At 49.5% G+C, this 20,702-nt stretch overlaps 3 protein-coding genes and 1 non-coding gene across 4 annotated transcripts; 2 read left to right on the forward strand and 2 right to left on the reverse strand.

Annotated features, from left to right (window-relative positions):
* The first annotated feature begins 38 nt into the window (after positions 1-38).
* N0V96_009773 lies at positions 39-128 on the forward strand. Its single transcript has one exon. It is a non-coding gene; the product is annotated as a tRNA-Val (tRNA).
* Positions 129-560: 432 nt separating this feature from the next.
* N0V96_009774 (uncharacterized protein) lies at positions 561-1,907 on the reverse strand (the record flags this gene model as incomplete). The annotated part of the gene is made up of 1 exon (XM_053197840.1): positions 561-1,907. The coding sequence occupies one exon, from the start codon at positions 1,905-1,907 to the stop codon at positions 561-563; it is 1,347 nt and encodes a 448-aa protein (XP_053044771.1).
* A 9,611-nt stretch (positions 1,908-11,518) lies between these two features.
* Positions 11,519-15,508, forward strand: VPS70 (Vacuolar protein sorting-associated protein 70; the record flags this gene model as incomplete). Its single annotated transcript, XM_053197838.2, has 5 exons — positions 11,519-12,526; positions 13,228-14,134; positions 14,196-14,394; positions 14,462-14,559; positions 14,616-15,508. 5 exons carry the CDS (start codon positions 11,519-11,521, stop codon positions 15,506-15,508), a joined length of 3,105 nt encoding a protein of 1,034 aa, XP_053044769.2.
* A 271-nt stretch (positions 15,509-15,779) lies between these two features.
* On the reverse strand, positions 15,780-16,556 carry N0V96_009776 (uncharacterized protein; the record flags this gene model as incomplete). Its single annotated transcript, XM_065758746.1, has 3 exons — positions 15,780-15,803; positions 15,845-16,474; positions 16,527-16,556. 3 exons carry the CDS (start codon positions 16,554-16,556, stop codon positions 15,780-15,782), a joined length of 684 nt encoding a protein of 227 aa, XP_065612513.1.
* Between the last annotated feature and the right edge of the window lie 4,146 nt (positions 16,557-20,702).

The following is a 20,702-nucleotide window of genomic DNA, read 5'->3' on the forward strand; positions in this document are numbered from 1 at the left end:
TTCTTAGCCCACAACATTTTCTGAAATCTTCAATCACCGGCTGTGTGTTCTAGTGGTCATGATTTCTCGTTCACATTTGTGTGCACAAGATCCCGAGAAGGTCGCAGGTTCGAGCCCTGCCGCGGTCATAGCAACTATTATTTTGATTTTTGCCTCAGTTGGATTCTGAACTCACCTCAGATGGAGTCTTTTCTTGGTATTATGGCCACGATCGAAGAGTGGGTGGGTGTCTGTATCGTCGATGGAGTCAAGGGCAAAGTAAGTTTCCGAGGTTAGTAGACAGGAATTATAAGGAATGCGAGATCGAGATGTTCTTCGGCGATTAACCGACATACAGGACTTTCGACAAGATTTACTTCTTATTTTGTAGATGCTCATCCTCTAGGACGTTTGTGCATTTCTAATCACCAGATATGTCTTCCTGACAAATGTCTCGGAGTCTGCTCCGGGAGTCCTTCCGTGTCCGGATGATGGTCACCATCTTGTCCACTGAGAATCAAAGTGGGATTCCACACCGCTGATTTTCCTCTCCCTCTTACACATCTGCAAAGCCGGTTTACTTATGCCTTGCAGGAAGCCGGTTCGCCCACGCCAAGATCAGCCGCGGCGAGCAAGTACTCCATGAAGCCAGCGTTTGTCTCGAGCAGATTCAAGTTGTACTGACTGGGTGTTGGGTAGAAGGGGCAGTCCACCTCATCATTACCAAAGCCAAATTCAACCACGAATCCGTGCATCTTACCGAGCGAGGGGTCCGTAAAGTGGCGCGAATAGGCGTAGTCATCGCTGGAACCCGAAGTCGGGTACAGGTATGAGCTCTGCTCAACCTGGTAGTGGCGGCCGGTGGCGGCGTCCATGGCATTACCCATTCGCATCGCAGCGAAAACCTTTTCCGACCAGTCGTTGCTGGGGATGTACTCGCCGTAGACGCCATTGTTGGAGGGTGTATCCGGCATCAGACCGCGGACGGCGTCGTACGACTCGTTCATGAAGTTCATGTACGGCTTGCGCAGCTGGTTCTCGTCGCTGCCCCAGTTGTACAAGACAACGCCGATGTAGCTATGGATGTCGAGGAACCACTTGACATTCTTATGCTGGTCCATCACCCACTTGATGCTCTTCGACTCAGGCTCCGAGAACGCCGCGGCGCCGTGGTACGTCTGTTCAGTAGGGTCTTCCGAAGCGACGTTGGGCCCGACGCTGGGCGCGAAACTCTTGGGGAAGTCAAAGAGAAAGTCGAAATTGCGGTTCAGGTCGATACCAATGGCCTCCGGATTACCCCCCGAAGCGGCCGGGTTGCGGTTCTTACGCCAGCAGCTGTGTGTGGTCTGGTCATACGCCACGCCGTCAGGGTTGCTCAACGGCGTGAAGACGATACCGGTTGATAGGGCGCGCTTCACATCATCATTGTTGTATGCCCGGCCGCCATACGTCAGCCCTTCGCCGTGCTTGTTCGCGTACAGAAGGTCGGAGATGAAGTAAATGATGTTATCCGATGAGCCGCGCTCGCGGGCATGAATGGCGGCGTTGAAGTACACATGGTGCGCGTCGCTGCAGTTCCCGCCTTCGCCGCCAATCTTGGCACCGAAGAAGGAGGCATTCTCATAGGTCTTGTACGGCGACTCAAAGTATTCAAGGTCGTACTCCTGGACGAGGCCCTTGACGGCGCTCTTGATCTCGATGACGTTGAGGAGGGTGGTGAGGTTCGTGCCGGCGGGCTGAGTGCCGAGACCGCGGGGGAATTTCTTGCCGCCGTCGAAACGATCGCCTGTCCCGATGGCGACACCCGTGTTGTTGGGGCTCGTTGTTTGGCGGCGGGCAATGCGGCCGTCGGAGGCTTCTCCGGGGAGAAGACAGGCTTCACCCAGGAGGGCGAGCGAGAGGAGAGCGCAGGCTTGTGTGGTCTTCATTACGTTGTCGTTTAACGCTAGCAAGCTGGTTCTCCAGGTGAGTGAGGGATTGATATCGACGGAGAGGAGGAGAAGCCAAGAACGTCAACTTGCGTCGTCCATGAGAACGATTGGCAACGGCATCATATATGACAGAAGTGTCCAGGGGCCATTCTCATTCTCATTCGCACTGCTCCGCCCGAACCATGCTGTAAGCATCCGGCTGCTGCACAATGATGACCGCGAAGACGTTGGTTACTGGGGTCCTGGGTTTGAACCTGGCATCCCCGCCTCGTGGCCCGCAGCCTGCAGCTTGCTTCATGGTGTTCCTTTCCGTCGACGTCCTGCCTCCGCTTCGTATTCAGGCGCTGGCGCGGGTGTACTGGCTCTATAGGCTGGGGGATAAGCTCAATGAAGCTTGACAAGTTGATGCCAGTCAGTACATATTGAGGAATCTAAGAGTAAGCTGAATACGGCAGCTGGCATTGGCATTAGCCACTTACACTCAGCCTTCTTGTAATGAAGGACTCATTGATCCAGTGCTGTAAAAGCTATTTGCCCTTCCACCCTTGGCCATGGGCAGCAGCGGACCAAGTCGCGCAACAGGATTGGTTGCTTCAGATCACTCTGCACATATTTTCTCTTTTGCGCCGGTGGACTCACTGAGTGCCTTTCAAGTCTTGGCGAGGTCCTTTTGCATAAGACCTGCAGAAGACCAAGACGCGACTCAAGCCGGCGGCTTGTGCTTTGAGCCTTTGACTCTCTTGAAGATGCTTCATTGGCTTGGTTTCCACCAGTTTGTATGGATAAGTCCCATCGGTGAAACCTTGAATTGTGGGTTGCAGATCGCGACCCGGCTACTTAATATTTTTCGCTGATTCTTCGTGTCCGTAGAGACGTTAGAGATCCCGGTATAAGACCTGAGCAGGGTCTTGACTTTAGAGTCCCAGGAGTGGAAGGGCCATCATCTGCGGGGGATTTTGGCCCGATCCAGCAGGTCAATGTAACCCCCGGAGATTAGCGGCTCAAGGACATCCGCCCTGATGGTTAATTCTGCCCAATCATATCTTGGCTTCGTTCTTCGCGAGGATGGGTTGTTTGGTCTGTCCATGCTCGAGTCGGCCTCGGCAGCGATACGGGCACTGCCGATTTCTCTCCGTACAAGTTTTCTACCACTCAAAGGGAACGCGGCTATTGAATCTAGACTATCGAAAACATATACGCAGCTAGGTTGAGATGCCCTGCTGAGATTGTAGGGTTGTTGACCTGCCGCCTACACTTGATGTGTGTCTGGGCATCATTGCACGAAAGTCTGAGAGCTGGTTCTACACCTTGATGAATGAACAAGGTCAATGGCAGCTTTCGCTCGTCTAGCCGAACCATAAGCTCGACTTTTTATGACGCTATGAGCAAGCGAATATGACACGAGCCCTTTTCTTTTGCATGCTTAGGTATTATACTTGACATAAACTGATGGTATTCAAAACCTCTGCCGCATCTCGAACTTTATGAGGCTGTTTCGTCAACCGTCGATACTTTCCCGCACATCCTGTAGTACATTTTCAATGTTTATGAAGCATAATATTCGCGCATAATCTCTTACAAGCTGATTTCTATGCCGTCAAGGCAACTGGGCGGTTCTATCCTTCTCATAGCTCTGCACTTGGCCACCTATATCTCTGATTTTCCAGTAGTTCCTCCTCAAGAAGTGTTTAACTTTTACTATAGTAGAATAATTCATGAGAAGAGCAGTCACTCAGCCCGCCGAGATGTCTGACTGGGGCTGTTGGTGCTCCTATCAGGTATCATATGGTCACAACACCCACGCATCATCTGATGCTAGCCTGTTTGGAATTGTCACCATCAGTAGGGAATATTGTGAGCTAGCAAAATTAACGCATGACTGGCAACTTTGACGAGCTCACGCACTTCAGTGCTTACTTACTCACTTTATACAAAGATACGATTGGGTTTAAGCGGTAGTGGGTTTTTGAGATGACAGCGTAAAGATCCCCTAAGCCACGGCCCCAGGCGAGCTCTGTTGTGTCGTGAGGTGTCGAAGCCGCAGTCTGGTTGTCATTGCTGGAAAAATCTGTGCATTTTAAAAAATGGCCGGAATGTATCGTTACGATTACTTATCATGTTGTGTACATTTGGGATAGGAGCTGATGACGATGCCAAACACGAACGTGTCTCTACGTGCTTCCTGTATTTACCTTCAGTCACGAACGACTAAGAAGACCATTGTCTTACTCAACAGCTCCGCTCCCATGTCTCGGCTGAAAGTTAGGTCCAACTCGCTCTTGAAAGTCTGACGGCGGCCTGGTTATCCACATACTTCAGTCTCAACCTGGAACTTTGATAATCGGCATCTTCATCCTTGTTTGATATGTTAACGGCTGAGGTGCAGCCTTCCAATAACTACTTACGTTTTTCGATGACCGGCCTTTGTAGCAGTGCCACACGGAGCGAACAGTATATCACCTATGATTTAAACTTTGGTGGGATCCGGTAGTGTGCTTACGAAATTTGTACGGCCCGGGCTACAAAGAGCTGTGGCATGGGCAGGTCGTGAATCTCAACTATCGCGGAATCGGTCAGACTGAAAATTACAGTCGCATCTTTCACGGCCTCGTTTACAAATTACCGAAGAATCTTTCTGCAATGATGTGTCATAGGGGATATCAAAGTCAGCTTGTTACCCGCCGAATGCTGGCCCAGGATAGGGCAAAATCCTGTTCTGGATATCATGTCTTGGCATATCCCGCTGGCGTTAGAAGGCTAAACTGCCGTGTCATGTTTACGGAAGATTTCCATGTTCTCAGAATGGTTAGAAAGAGAGTCAGAATCATCGTCGATGTTCAAGGAATCTTACCCTCTGCATCATTCGTGTTTGAGCATTGGCAGTGGGACTTCATATTCCTGTCCGTTGGTAGAGCCTTAGAGGCGAGAGCTTTGCACGGCATTTTAACAGAGCTTTTCGTCTCGCGTCGTGGCACGACCAGATTCGCAAGTTCTTGACGCCCTGAAAATCTGGCCAGATTCATACGACGTGATTGAGAGGGTATATGCAGTAGAGCGGCGGGCTTCTTGATTTTGAGGTTAGACCAGCGGCACAGCACCCCATCCCAGCCGCGATATCCGACTTTACCGAGATGAACATTTTGTTGGAACGCAAAAACCTGTCGTGTGTTGTATTCTTACCCAATATACGAAAAAACGCGACACGAGGGGCCAAACTCGCCTCCTCTCTTCACCGATATTGAAACATCACGAAGCCGAACAAGATTTCAGTCCTCACGACTAATCAATGATGGTTTCCCTCTCAATGCAACCACTTCTCTACGGTCAACTGCGAATAGAGAGACCCGGCATGGCACCTCTACTGCTGCGTCGATCATGGCTCAGGTCTTCTCGAGCCTTGACATCAAGATGTTTACGAACGCGTTCGGGTCCTGATTTTAGCAAGATACGCCAAGATACACGTCTCTATAACGGAGTCATATGTTCTGGCGAGGCACTGCGAGGTTGGGGCGACAGCAATGACTTCCTCGTTCATGGCATCCGACACCACGAAAGTTTCGCCAAATCTTCAGAAGTGACCGATATCTGCAAGATTCATGACAGGTACGCCAGGGCCCCCAACGCACGTCTCATCATGAGCAACATGATTCCAGACATGGCGTCCCAGGAAGTGGTACCTTATTGCATTTGGTATCCTGACGTTGCTACCGAGGATACCTATCGAAAGCTTTATCACCGCTACCCAGAGATGCGATATCACATTGGACGAGCTTGCGCCGTCGCAGGATATGGGAAGCTATACAACGAATTGGACCTGCTACCGGATGTCTCCATTGCCGAGGAAGCTCGCGGTAATGGAAAGCTCGATATTTTTGAGCATATAACGAGCCACCCTGTGAGATATACTGTCATGAACGATTACCAGCGATCTGTAGATCTGCAAAATCCACGACCGGGAGCTTGTCTCAATGGGGATACCGCTGTTCGATCCTCCTTGGAACTTCATCGACCATTGACAGCCATCGGAGGCCCCCCCCCCCGAGAGGAACCCCAACTTGGAAAAATGGCCATCTAACTACTTCAATATTCAAGAGGACTCCAATCCTTCACAGGGGCCTTGTCTCTCGAAGTTACAAGGCGAGTACATTGCTCTGCTCTATAACCCACTGCCAAGAGACTTGCCTCCTATTAATAGGGACATTTTGATTCTCATGGCTGCATAGGACGGCAACATTGAGCGTTATGCTCGCCTCAGACGGCCAATTACAGTTCCGAATGAGATCACGGCCGTTGTTCGCGGTGCTTACCATCATACACCATTTGCGCGATGGCTCGAATCTTGCGTTGACGAAATTTTCCCGCGCAGATATGAAAACAGACTTGATAGGCAGGCATTTCATGCACGATTCATCATGAACGACGATCTATCCCGCATCGATAGCGAAACCGATGGCGAAACGCTTCCGGAGTTCTTTTGGTGGCCTCACTGCCCACATGAGGACACCTTGCGCGAGCTAGCATGGCGCCGACCTGACCTGAAACACCAGGTAATACTCGCATGCATAGCTGGAGACTACCGTCATCTTTTTCCTGAGCTCTTTGACGGGGTGAAGCCAACACAAGAACATTGGGAAGCCGCACTTCAATCTTACAGCAAGTTCTATAAGGAGAGGATCGAACGGCGTGCGAAAGAAGAGGGTCTTGAATTCCATAAGAAGAGCGAGTGGAGCAAAGAATATCTACGCCCGGACAAGGAGCTTTATAGGGGCGATGATGAATTGGCAGTGACCAAAGAGATCTTCAATGAGCCCGATCAACACAGCGAAGACTGGGATAGTTGGGACCTACCTGAGGATAATCTGCTCAACTTTCACATGCATCTTCAGATGGCCAAATGGCAGCAATCGATCACTGCCACTGATGAAGCGAGACAAGAAGTACCCAGAAAAGCGTATAGTGGTCTGTATTCAACAAAGGAGGATCACGAACGGCGATTAGGACCACCTCCACAGCCAAAGTTTCCAAAGTCGTTGGAGCTTTCTCATGAGCTTGACGAGTAAGTGTATTGGCAGACTGTATTGATAGAAAAACAGAGAGGCTCTGGAAAATGGCAGTTATATCTACTAATCAGTGTTCCGAGCCGTTGAAGAGCTTTATAAGAACATGCATACTCCATCTAACCTCTACTTGGAAGTGATCGAGTGCCCTCAAACCTCCGAATCAACTAACTTGTCATAGAGCTCGGTGAGTTCTTCGCGAGTTGTTGCTTGTAAGAAAGAAATGAAAGAAGAGGGATCAGCGCAAGAATAGTCGGGGATCTCCAGATATTGGCCTTCGAATTCACAGTCCGTTATCTGAACTTTGCAGTCGTTAAGCTCGTCTCGCACAACTTGAACGACATCTGACCAGTTCCTCTCGCTTTGGGCTAAATTGATGTTTCCCAAATTCAAGTCGTTCAAGCTCGCAACATGCCGGCGCAATATACATACCAAATCTCCGCCCTCACCTTCGAAGCCTGAGAGGACCAGGGATTTCAGGTTAGGGACGTACATTGTAGAGAGCTGCCAAAGGTTGATGTGGTTTGAATCTTCCATGGGTGCGTGAACTTGGAGGGAAAGGTCGGAGACGGACGGGAACAGATGGATGAATTTTGCAACATCCGAAGCCCAGCCATTGGACACCAGGCCAAGCTCAATATCTTGCATATGTTCGGATGAGAGTAGTAAGTGCAGTATTGAAACGTGACGGAGGGCGTCAGGCGCTCGAATTGCCAATAGCTGAGGAATACACAATGCGGTGTGCGGGAGCGAACTCGGCAGACTGGATTGGGTGAATGGGAAATGGGCGAAGTCGATCCAAGGCTTCGAGTGCTAGGCGGCTTCCTACGACTGCTGATAGCAATGCCACGATTGCACGCTTGGCAAAGACAACACCACTGGGTCTCATGACCCACGGTTCAAGCTCGAATCGGAGCTCACTTTCTAGTTGGGAAAGACCCCAAGGTGGTGATTGCTGCTCACTGGATCCCCAATCCATAACGTGGATTGCCCGGCAATTGATGAAGTTGGCCATGGCGGCTGATAGGTAAGCGATGTCAAGGCCAGTAGAAGCCATGTCCGACTGCTCATCCAAACAGCGTTGATGCGCTTCCCAGTTAGGTCCAGGATCTACTTCGAACAATGCGAAAGAGTCATTGAACATCAATGTCTCGTGCTTCGTCGAGATATGAGTAAGGACAACGTGCAGGCAGTGAACAGCCGGGCCAAACACTTCGTGACGGGAAATTTCGACCAGATTTTCCAGGCTCCGTCGCTCCAGAATGAAGCATCTTGTAGTGGAAAAATTCTCCAAAAAGAGATCCAATGTCTCGTTGTTGAATCGCTTGCAGGTTTGTCGGAAATCCAAGAGGCTGCTAGGCGAGATGTTGGAAGCAATCTGCTGTATCAACTCCGGGGCAAGGTCGCCAAGACATGGACGGATGGTCACCATGACGGACAGATGAATTCGACCTGCGAACGAGGGCCACTTGGTCGACGGAAAGTCCGAATGGAGTGGCGGTTTATAATTCCTCAATGTTGAAGGAGAAATTTGATCCCTTGGTGGCGAAGTGACCGGTGTATGAGTAGAAAGCTCCGACGCTGCATGGCTCCCTAGTCATGCACGCGCCATGATAGACGATGGATATCAACGGGGTGGCGATTGAGTGGCTGTTGGGCTCAGTGCCCAGCCACGTTCAGTCATGGACAAATTCCACATGCTCAATTGCAGGACGCTTCACCAATGATTAACGAGAGCTCGGCACTTTACGATAAAAGGAGACTGAAATGAGATGTTGACCTGGTCCCAAATCCGCCCTACTCTGATAGCTTAGGACATTAAGCAACACCAGTACAAATCATACGATCCGTTTGCCCATTGGGGGAAAGAAATCCAGAGTTGAAACTACCGACGCCTCCCTGTCTCTGTGGCAGAAGTTGGGGGTCGTGTCATCGAATCTCAGAGAACATATCTGAAATCCAAATTCTCCAAGTCTGTCTTGTCGTGCATTCCAAGCCTCATCCCATCAACCTTCTCCTCGACCCCATCATTGTTACCATACTTGGTATCCCGGCGCCTATTTTGCCAAGCCATATACAGTCGTAACACAATTGCAGTCAAAAGCGCCGCGCAGAAACAGACCAAAATGACCGCAATAGCAAGAACGTACTTTGGGGCGTCTTGACTGCGGAAAAAGAATGGGCCAGCAATATTTCCTGCAGCGAAGACCATGAGGAGCATCGTGTTAGTAAACGCCCGCTTGGTATGGCCTGCAACATTTTGACCGACAATAGTCAAGACAAACGGCCACTTGTGAGAGCATGTTAGTACAGGATTTCCACTTGCAAGAGTTGAGAGGACAAGAACTCACTGTTACAGCGTATGAGTTGATCAGCCAGTATGCAACTACCCGCCCATACTTGTTTGCCCCAGTATCCATAGTTGCATAGACAGCCGCGATTCCTGCAATCGCGGGCAGCAGAGGTATGATCATGCCCCATGTTCGGAGGTTCCCGTACTTGATTGAAATGGCTCCCCAAACAATCATGCTACCCGCACTAACAACGGATGAAGGGAGGCCAATGAGCAGTGTTCGGAAAGCGTTGAAGCCAAACCCTGAGATAACCAGGCTTCCGAATGATGTGAGACCGCCATTAGGGAGTTGAGTGAAGAGAACAAATGCCAGTACCAGCCAAGTCTTGACATCGATCACTGCATGCCACATTTGGTAGTACTTCCATTCATACCCCTTGATGCCAGTCATGTTCTGCGCAACACGCTGTACGGCAATGACTTGCTCCTCGTGTGTGAGAAACTTGGCCTTATTGGGGGTCTCAGGCATGAAAATGATCCAGAGCACCCCTACCAAGATGCTGAGAATACCCAAAACCAGGAAGATGTACATCCATGGCCTCAAGGCGGTGTTGGTAATATGACCCAGACCGAAAGATAACAAGCTGCAAACAATGGAGAATGCCCCCTGCATAGCAGCCCACAGCATCGTACGCAAGACTTGTTCCTTTCGGGTATACCAGATAGAGGTATACAACAGAATGCCAGGAGTTACAACCGATTCAGCTACACCGAGGAGGAAGCGGACAACCATTAGTCCGGCAAAGTTTCGCAGGCCAAGATGGCTTTCCGATAAATCATAATCAGTTACACGACAACGAATGTTGGAGGAGGGCTGGGTTCTCACGCAAGCATTAGCACACCCCAAATTATCACGGCAGAGCTGAGAATCCGAACTGTCTTATATCTCTGAAGCATATAATTGGCAGGGTATTGCGCGGCAAGGTATCCGCTGTAGATATGTGGTCAGCTTACTCTTGAATCCATAGAGTTTGTGGTCATTACTAACAAGTAAAACATGGAGCTAGCCCATGAATATTCATCTCCCACCAGACCAAGGTCTTTGCGGAAATTGAATAGTACTGCCCATCCCATTGCAACTTTGTCGACATAGTTGAGGCCATACAGCAAGCACATCAATACTAAAAGATGGCGATCAATCTTGCGCCTGACAGCATCGGCAATATCCTGCGGCACAGACTGCGCGATGCCTTCCTCGAAAATATCATAGCCTTCATCAGCGACTTGCCCTTTGAGAGCGACCTCATGGTCGGTCGCAGTGTCAGCCGCTGCTGGTGGTGCTTCGATGTTGTCACTCATTTTCCAGAACGAGCTTTGAGAATGGAAACCAAGCTATGCAACCTTTCTCTGCGACATCCGGCTCGGTGGTATAATATCTCCGCCAGAATCATACTTGGAGAGAGCTGAGTTTCCATATTCATGGGTAATCGTGCTGCACCCGAACATTTGGGATTGATGGATGCACTGACTCGGCCTCCAAAAGCCGACGTTGCTATCAATTGTGGCACCTTCAAGTAAGCTTGAATGAATGTCTCCACAACAAGTAGATGTAGGTAGCCACTGATGACCTATCAAGCGGTGGAAAAACGTTTATCTTCTTGTTCCCTGCCGTAGACGACGTGCCGGTCAGCCGGACATTATCTTTGAGTCTGGGAGTAACTGATAAGATGTGGCTTCCTTTGCCGTCGGGCAACCACTCCGATCTTGTTATCCCGACGGCTCGGAAAACTTCTTGAGGGGTTTTGTATCGCGTCCCCGCCTATTACAAGGACAAGATTTCCAAGACAAAGACGGTGGATCCGGCTTTCCGCTTAAAAGCTTAACATGCAGGGGTTGTATCAACGTCCCCGCTTACCTCGTTTCTATGTGGATCGCCGGGGAAGCCAAAGCGGCCGATAAGACTCCGAGTATTTCCCATCATATCCGTACAAACTTGGCACATGGATTGGACAAGCACACCGATCTGCTTCCGAGTGGTTCTCGGCGGCCATACCAATCCTTCGACCCTCAGTAAAAGGACATGTCCAGTAAGTCGACTTTGGGCAGAATACGAAACGTGGTCGCCAGTTTTTGCATTGCCCATCGCCATTGACTTTCTGTGTTATATGCAACGCTTGCTGAAGCTCAGGGCCCATCAGTAAATCAATCATCCGTTTTTAAGCAACTTCAATTCGAATCCACAGACATATCGCCATATCATGCAGATTCCAGACATCGACCAGGCTCACTGCCTTGCTTTCCTGTCCAGGCTCATTCAAATCAAGAGCTACTCGCAGACCGATGGTGAGCTAGAGGCAACAAATTTCATGGCCGAGCAAATGAGAAAGATTGGACTGGAGTCGGATATTTTCCCATTCGACAATGGCCGCCGTCAAAATGCGGTAGGGATCTGGAAGGGCCACCATTCAGTTTCAGGAGCGAGCAACAACGTCCCAAAAACGCTACTCTTCAACGGACATCTAGACACAAATCCTGTCTCCGAAGGTTGGACGATCGATCCTTGGGAGGGAAAGATTGATAACGAGTTCATCTACGGCATTGGAGTCAGTAACATGAAATCTGGCTGTGCCGCGTACTTTTGCGCCGTTGAAGCGCTGCTCAAGGCCGGCTGGCGGCCTAGAGGCGATGTTGTCCTGACCTATGTGGTTGGTGAGCTTCAGGGAGGCGTCGGTACAATGGCCCTCATTGATCAAGGAAAGATGAATGCCGATTATTTTGTCAACTGTGAACCGTCTGATATACAGGCAGTCACAATGCACGCGGAAGCTCTGGTCTTCGAGATTGAGATTGTTGGAGTCACTAGACACATGTCAGCCAAGGAGGAAGCATCCGATGCGATTCAAGCGGCATGCGAGCTGATTCCCCAAATGGCAAATATGAAATTCCATGGAGCCAAAAGCAGTGAGCATGAAAAGTGCAACAGATGCTCAGTCGGGGTGGTTCATGGCGCCCTTGGGAAAGACTTGGTTGAATGGAGACCTGCTCAAGTGGCGGACGTATGCAAGCTTGCTGGAAGTGCGCGCTACGCACCTGGCCAGACACAAGAAGGTGTCATGGCTGATATTCGCGAACTGGTAGACACGGTGATTGGAAACTTTGCTGGCATGTCGGCTACTGTCAAGCAGCGATTTGAGCCTACCATGCCGGCATTTGAGGTGCCAAGAGAGTCGCAAATAGTGAGAGCCCTGAACAAGGCATATCACCAGGTTCGCAACGAAGAGCAGCCAACAGGGGTTCTTGCGCCAACTTGTTTCTATGGATCCGACGCTGGCCATCTGTTCAAAACTTTGGGGATGGAAGGCATTGTTTGTGGTCCTGGAGGGAAGTACAACACCCGACCAGATGAGAAAGTAGACATTCCGGACTATCTTGACTGTATCAGAATGTTCATGCGTCTGATAGTTGATATCTGTGGTTGAAATTTAGAACAAATGACTAAGTACTGCACTCGTTTGAATCGGCATTCTATGCCGTCCACCTCTCGTTCTGCGGCATGCTGTAGGTGGCGAGCAGTGATCAAAGTAGGCCGCAGAAGATCAAGCTATTATTCACAACATCAAGTTGGGTAGTGTCGTGACAGCGAAATCAAGTTGCACAAATAAAGTTCACCTCTTCAGGAGACAAACAATCACCTCATCTCATCACATAAGATTCCTCTTCCACCTAAGTAGCCTAGAAAGCCTGTGTTGTCCTTATCGCTGTCAGGGTCTCCAAACCTGGTATCCCCGCAATCGGCCGGGAACCCAACAATGATACGAGTAGTGGAATGGTACAAAACCCCTGCGAAATCTGCTTCGCGTTTGGTCAAAGTTAACATCCAATTCAGCAACTGCGTTCATTGAGAAGACAACTACAGCAGCATCAACCTCAATCTAGTATCCCAACTCCTAGACGACTAAGATACTAGCTCATGGAGATCAAGGTATCACAGGATGAAGCTGAGAAGCTCATGCTTGAATCGCCTGACACTACGAAACTCCGCCATTGGTCAAAACTGTACAGCGCAGAACCCCACCTAGCCGGGGACCTAGCCCACGCAGAACGCATCCGAGATCTATGGATTTCGTACGGAATCCCGACCGCATTGGAAGAATATGAGGTCCTGCAAAACTTTCCAGAGTCTCAAGCTCTTCGTCTCCTTGCAACGAATGGGCAGATAGATTTTGAGGCTTCCCTGACGGAGGAGGAGGTGCCAGAGGATCCAACGTCGTCACCTCGAAACGGTTTACCCGCTTTTCATGGCTTCAGCGCAAACGGCGACATCTGCGCCGAATTGGTATATGCGAACTTTGGCGAGTTGAAAGACTTTGAGCTGCTAAAGGCGCATGGTATTTCCGTGAAGGGGAAAGTCGTCATATGCAAGTATGCCAAGGTCTTTAGAGGCCTCAAAGTCAGAGCAGCCGAACAGTACGGGGCAGCCGCTGTCATTCTGTATAACGATCCTCAAGAGGACGGGGAATACACCGTTGAGAATGGCTATGAGCACTACCCTCATGGTCCAGCAAGGCATCCCAAAACCATTCAACGAGGCAGCGTGGACTTCTTCTCCGTGGCTGTGGGTGACCCAACGACACCCGGGTACCCCAGTTTGCCAGACACCGACCTTGAACGACAGGATCCTGGCCATGCAACTCCAAGGATACCATCACTACCGATATCTCATGCAGATGCTATTCCTTTCCTTCAGGCTTTGAACGGTCATGGACTTGGACCTAGTCAGATAGCCGGTGAGCGCAGCGACTGGAAAGGATGTCTTCAGGCGGTAGACTATTATACTGGCCCTAGCCAAGCCAAAGTCTTTCTGTCAAACCGAGGTAAGCAATTTCGATTTCAAGCTGTTCAGAGATCAGGCACGGTCTCTAACAATAGTCACAGGCACTTATAAATACGCTCCGATCTACAATGTTATCGGAACCATACGTGGGACCACTGAAGAGAGCATCGTTCTTGGCAATCACCATGATTCTTGGTGCTGTGGAGCTATTGACCCTGTAAGTGGAACGGCGGCCATGAATGAGGTTGCTAGGGCCCTCGGCGAGCTTTACTCAAAAGGCTGGAAACCATACAGGAAAATGTAAGCAACGCAATGCTACAGTTGCAAGATTCAACTGGTGAGAGTCATTTCTGACTGCCCTTGACAGTGTACTAGCAAACTGGGACAACGAAGAATACGGCCTGGTCGGCTCTACCGAATGGGGCGAACATCAGCAGGATGATTTAAGCAAGAACTGTGTTGCCTGTAAGTCTTATGTGTTGTCTAGATTGTGGGAAAGACGGGAGTTGATCTTCGCTCAGACCTCAATGTTGACGAGTCGACCAATGGTGGCACGATCCTTGGCGCTACTGGGAGCCCTCTTCTTGCGAGCGTGCTTCGTGATGTGACTCGCATGATCCAATCGCCAACCAACGAGAATCGAACAGTCTATGACGACTGGCTAAGTGACCAGAAGCGAGCCAATCCAGAGCAGATGGTCCCTACTCTCGACCTCATGGGTACGGGAAGTGATTACACGGTCTTCTTTGATCATCTCGGCATTCCGTCCGTTGACCTGCTCTTCAATCGGCAGGGAAAGGGTGTATATCCTTACCACTCCAACTATGACAGTTACTACTGGGTCGAAAACTTTGGCGATGTCGGCTTCAAGAAGCACCTTGCCATGGCTCAACTCTGGGGGTTATTGACGGTTCGACTCGCTGGTTTGGGCAACATTGCGTTCGAGGCAGCAGAGTACCCGAGGGTCCTCGCTCATCACTTGGAGAAGCTGCGGGCCAAGTATGATAACGTCCTCAGCTTTCATGCTCTCAGCAAGGCCGTTGAGCAATTTCAAGACGCCGCGTCTCGGTTAGACGCGATATCGCCACTCCGAGTCGCTCCAGGAAGCATGCAAGTTGACAATCAAGTCAACAAGACCTACCTCTATCTCGAGCGGCAGTTTCTTTTGCCAGAGGGGGCTGGGTTGCCTGGCCGGGAGTGGTATCGGCATGTTGTGAGTTTCAAATTTGAGGTCCCGGCCGTTCGTGTTCTAATACTTTGGCAGATCTTTGCACCAGGACTGTGGTACGGTTATGACGGAGTCATCTTTCCCGGGGTCGTGGAATGCTTGGAAGATGGTAACGTCGAAGGTGCTGCTGAGTGGCTTGAAAAGATAGTCGCTGCCATCAAAAGAGCCACGTACAGCTTGCTGTAAACCTGTGGATTCAACTGTCGATTTGAAACATTTCAATACAAGATTCATGTAAAACTTTGCACAGAAATGCCTCATCCAGATTAATAGACCTGGGGCAAAGAACGCTCTGAATGTTGGAATGATCCATTTTATTTAAGTAGACACCAATGGCACTCCCTGAGCCTGAAAACGAATGGATATAATCTCAAACTGGCAATCAAACAACGATGGTAACCTCAAGAGCTCGCTGTACATTCTGTCAGCAGGTGACGACAATTGACATCCCTTGATATTACTTACTGGCCCATTTGAGTTCCTAGGGTTCGGTACGAGATGAGTCTTGCTTTGATATCGTACAGTTCCAGCTAGTTCCTCCATGTTGCCTCTAACATACTCGAGGTACTTGGGCGCGCCGGGAATGTCAGTATTGTCTGCCAATACAACTGATCCTTTGTGAAAAATTCCAAGTTCCTCGCAGAGCTTCAAATCTGGAAGATAGATGTCTTCCCAGTGGTCGAAGAAGACTGCATCAACACTTTCTGTCTTGAGATCTCCGTTCTTGACAAGAGTCTTCAACGACTCTGCGCCTGGCCCGTCCACGACAGTGACAATGTCGCTCATACCAGCTAGTTTCACAACGTCTCGTGCAATATCTGCTAGTTCGGGGTCGAGTTCGAAACTGTAAATGCGAATACCACTGTTGTTGTCTGGGTAAAACTCTTTCAGCATAGCGCCCCATGCTATTGTGGAGTTGCCAACGAAGCTTCCGAACTCGACCATCACCTTTGGCTTTGGGTTCATGTCTGTGAGAGCGGCTCGGGCCAGGTTCATCTTGGTTTCACGGAAAATCATGGGGAGCTTTTCGGTGTTGGCAAAGTCTTCTATGGCCCGCACAAGTTCCCACGGATTTTCTTTGAATTGATCCGCTGGTAAAGCGGATACATGTTTGTGCAAAGCAACAGCGCGAGCTTTGCAGAACGATTGGAACTAAGTCAGAAAGCGATTAGTATGCTTCCCTGCAAAATGACATGTAACTTACGTCTTTGAAGTCGTGATGAGGATGGGCCATATTTTCAAGTGTGTTCTGGAAAATGCCTTAATCTTTTCAACGGCCCGAAGCAAGTATTATGCTGCGATTCAACTACTTCACCTTACCTTACGAGACGTCAGTAGGAGAACCTTTTATTCTATCCAACATGGCTCCATTCGGAACAGCCCCACTAACTTTAGTATTCCGGTTCGCTCTAGAGCGGGGCAGTTCCGAACGTCAAAACGTCAAGTCGTCAGAATTTCAGTGTGTCATCTGAACTTTTATTGGATGGAGCGACACAACATCGTACTATGCGTTGCGAGTGGCGGCCTTTATGACGCGGCGGGCTCGTACGCCCTACGAGCATACGCCTTACGAGAGCCTCGTTATCCGAGCCTCCGAGCTACTAACTTCTGATCTGTACCATGCGAATTCAAGTTCGGCCGGGCAGTGCACGTTTTTGGTGACATCGGCAACTCGCTAGCAACTTGTACGTGTATCATATGTTTGCGGTCGTCGCTGTAAGTGTCAAAGTTTCCTCGAACGCAGCCTCCAGTATTCAATTGCAAAACCCCGGAAGAAATCTTCCATTAGTGACTGAATTGGAAGCAGTAGGCGGGGTGTTTAGGGCGTATGGTATCCGTAAGGTCAAGACCCAACTTCCTCACTTGATGCTCCCTTGAAACGGCGCTGCGCAGCTGCACCAGGTATAAGAAGTGGACTTAATGAAATCGGTGGTAACAGCCGCGTCAGGTAAGCAATGGAGCATCAGTAACTGAGTCAAGTCGCCATCGTCAACATTACGCTGAATTTGAAGCATTCCTGTTGGAGTTTCGTATCCGCGGAAGAACACGGTAGCCAGGGTTCTGGAAAACTGCCATCAAGTCGCTGATATCTCAACGCGTGCTCGTATAGGTAAAGTACGTGCATGAAAGGGCAGAACAACGTCCCGCCGTTGATAGTTTGTTAAATCTTAGCAAGTTTGTGAGTTTTGAATTGGTCTCGAATGTCATGACACATAGCTTTATATGACCAAGACTAACATCGCCTAGAGTAGCACGTAAATTTAATTGACTATCATACAACTATCCATACATCTCGGTGAAGGCCCAGTTCCACCAGTAGCGGCCTATTTTGAGCATCGCGATAATATGAGGTACAAAGCCATCATAAATATTATTACAGGAATCCGAGTCCCAAGTGAAGTCGAGGACAAATTCCATTCATATCAATGCCGTTGAGCTGAATTAAGACGCCACCATTATCATTTACAACTTCGTATGGCTCACCTAAGGTGTAGTAGCATCATCTGAGCAAGTAACAATTTATTTGTGAAAAGTACGAATGAGAGAAAAAGAAATCTTGAGCAGGGCTTGCGACTCAGCGATCCTCTCCCCCCTGCGTCGCAGGCATCTCGTCGACCATCTGTCACTCGTGGGGTATTCAACACTTTGGATCAGTCCAATAGATATATATGAAGACAGCCTCAATATGGTATTTAAAATTTCGATTCTATTCAGGTGAACTTGCTTTCTCTTGCTTAAGGCAAGATGAATCCAGATCTTGCTATGTGATGGATTCATCACAGGAAGTCAGTCAAATATTGGGGCCCTTTCGTTTGATTAGTCCGGGACGGGTATGAATCCCACTATTCAGTACATCTTCTTCTTCGGGTCCTTGGGATTAAAGGACCAAAATTCACAGGCTTGAATCCTCATTTCTGCAGGCCACAACTCTCGTTGCTACAGCATCTCTACGCGTATATGCATTGTTCAGGTACTTTCCATGTGGATTTAATATTGGATGCATCAGAGATTCAATCGATCATTGTGTTTGGAGAGGAAAGGAGCAAATGATGAGAATATTGGGTTATGAGAAATAGAATTCCGAGAGAAGAGGAAGGTATCGTCAACTTGATACGCATGCTTGTAACGGAAGTCGCAACAAGTCATCAGAAGCAACTCTGCAAGTGACTGCTTCGAAGTTACTTTATGCCACTGTATGCCAAAAGTCATATTCGATCTCGTTCCAAGAGTGAGGATCCCCCTATTGTGTCGTCCTGATAGGGGCTTTGGAATTCGGGAGCTTATCATCAAACCTGTAGGAGCCAGATCTACTGGGAATACAAAGTCCAGGTTGAGAGGTTTAGCAGTCCTGTGAAGACTGCTTCATCTCTAAGCACTTAACTTGATCCCAGTCTATTATTCTTGACGACTACAACTCCTATAGGTGGTATCTGTTGTCCATTAGTGGCGATATTGCGAGGCAAGCATTAAGCGGGTAGGCAGCCCACTCGTGGCCTATGGTGATGGCGAACATCGAAAGGTCTGCAGACTGTGATACGACTTTTTCTCTAGCCAGGTAAGGACATGCCAAGGACAGCGTGCTGACTGGTGGCTAAGTTGTATTGTAAGGTCCGGTTTGAATGCCGGGTCCTTTGTGTCTGTCGAGTTCCTACTGTGATTTCGCACTGGTTCGCACTGGTCGTGCAACGGATCGCTCGCGTATGGCTCAAGGCCATTTTCTTTGGTAGGTTTCGACGTGTTTGACTGAAAATTTTGGAGGTCTTGATTTGATGCAGAAAGGTTGGACACCGTCATTTATATAAGTATGAGTGAAAGGTGCTGCGCCCGCAGCCACGTGAAGGGTGAGCGCCCGTCCATCTGACGAACAGACTATCTACGGATAATCGGGGGCGCTTGAGCGCCTTTCAAGGTCAAAATGAGGGAGAGAGCGCCCGCAAAGACGCAAGTCAGCGGGACAGACCCAGGCGGACGGGACGGTAGGAACAGGAACAAAGTTGATCTATTAACTCTAAAGTTGCCGTGCAGCCGTTGAATGATGAACAGCAACCTTTGCAAAATCTGAGATTCCAGTTGAGATGCAGGGGAAACTTGAGACATGTCTAAATGACGTTTTAACGTTTTAGATCGATCGTCTATTTTGTTCCTCACTTTCATGTAAGTGCACGATGTGGAGCAAGGGAGACGGGACAACCAGAAAGCCTGCCGCCCGATGTTTCTGATGAAAGAAAGATTGCGAGCTCACCAGTTGGGTCATGAGCAGGGAATCGACTTTGACACTGAAAATGAGAGGCCGCGCGTGTGACCGGTATCCACGAGATTCGGTTCTCTATCAGTACCTCGTACCAACGGAGGGCATTTCACACTTCATGCTTACTACCGTGTTAGCCGGCATTCCTTGGCGAATGCAGCGGGAGCAACTAGTCTAGGGCGGCATGATTTGAGAGACGAATGGGGATTTCGGATATGAGTGGTTAGGGGTATTATGAGTGCTGCAGGAATCAGGAATGGCGCTGGCTGCTGATAAGGCTGCAAGTCAGCGGACCGAGCTTGGTTATCTCTGTAAGATGTCCATAAGGTGGTCAAATGGGAGAAATCATCAAGGTCACTCGTAACGAGCGATGAGCTAGTTGCATGATGCAGAAGCGAAACACCGAGCCTAAATATGAAATAGAGATAAAAATAATAATGAGGTGATGACGACGACGAATACTGGCGCTTCATTCGCCAAGCTGTGTTGTGTGCGAGATGCCAGTCAGTGGTGAGAGATTGAAGGTGAGGAGAGGCGTCGTCGTCGTCGTCGTCGTCAATCAGGTGCCCCCGTTTCAGTGGTTCATTGGAAAACGGAAAGGGAAAGAGGGATGAGGGTACCCCCCTGCAGGGACAGACAGGGGTAGGGACCGTCCCACTGGTGCCTGCCTCGCCTTATCATTGCCAAGATGACGCTAGCAATCTCAGCCCCACCGTGCCGAGAGATAAGAGGGGACGGCCAATCAGGGGCCCCGCCATTCAAACACAGGAAGAACCAACTTGGCTTGCAGCTTCTCCAAACGGCTTCGCCTGCGTGGCCAGTGGCCAGTGGCCGTAAGGTACACTACGGATAGGTTTTTGGTTCTTTCCATGGATGCAAAGTTCGTTCCCACAAGGCAAGAGCAAACGGAGCAGCAACGCACGCTCCTTCTAGCGTTCCCTTCCTTTGGTTATTGGTGTCCATTTTATGCTCGTTTCGTGCCTGCTCAAAGTGCCCTTCCACCATTGTTACGACAGGTACCTAAGGTACGTATTCACTGAGGTACCCGTACTCGGGACAGACTCTGAAAGGGAAGAAGGAAAGTGGTCGGCACCAGGCTTCCAATGGAAGCTCCGCCGCCCACCACCCACC

The sequence above is a fragment of the Colletotrichum fioriniae genome (assembly GCF_027942845.1).
Source record: "Colletotrichum fioriniae strain IMI 355084 chromosome Unknown scaffold_13, whole genome shotgun sequence".
NCBI classification, from domain to species: Eukaryota; Fungi; Ascomycota; class Sordariomycetes; order Glomerellales; family Glomerellaceae; genus Colletotrichum; species Colletotrichum fioriniae.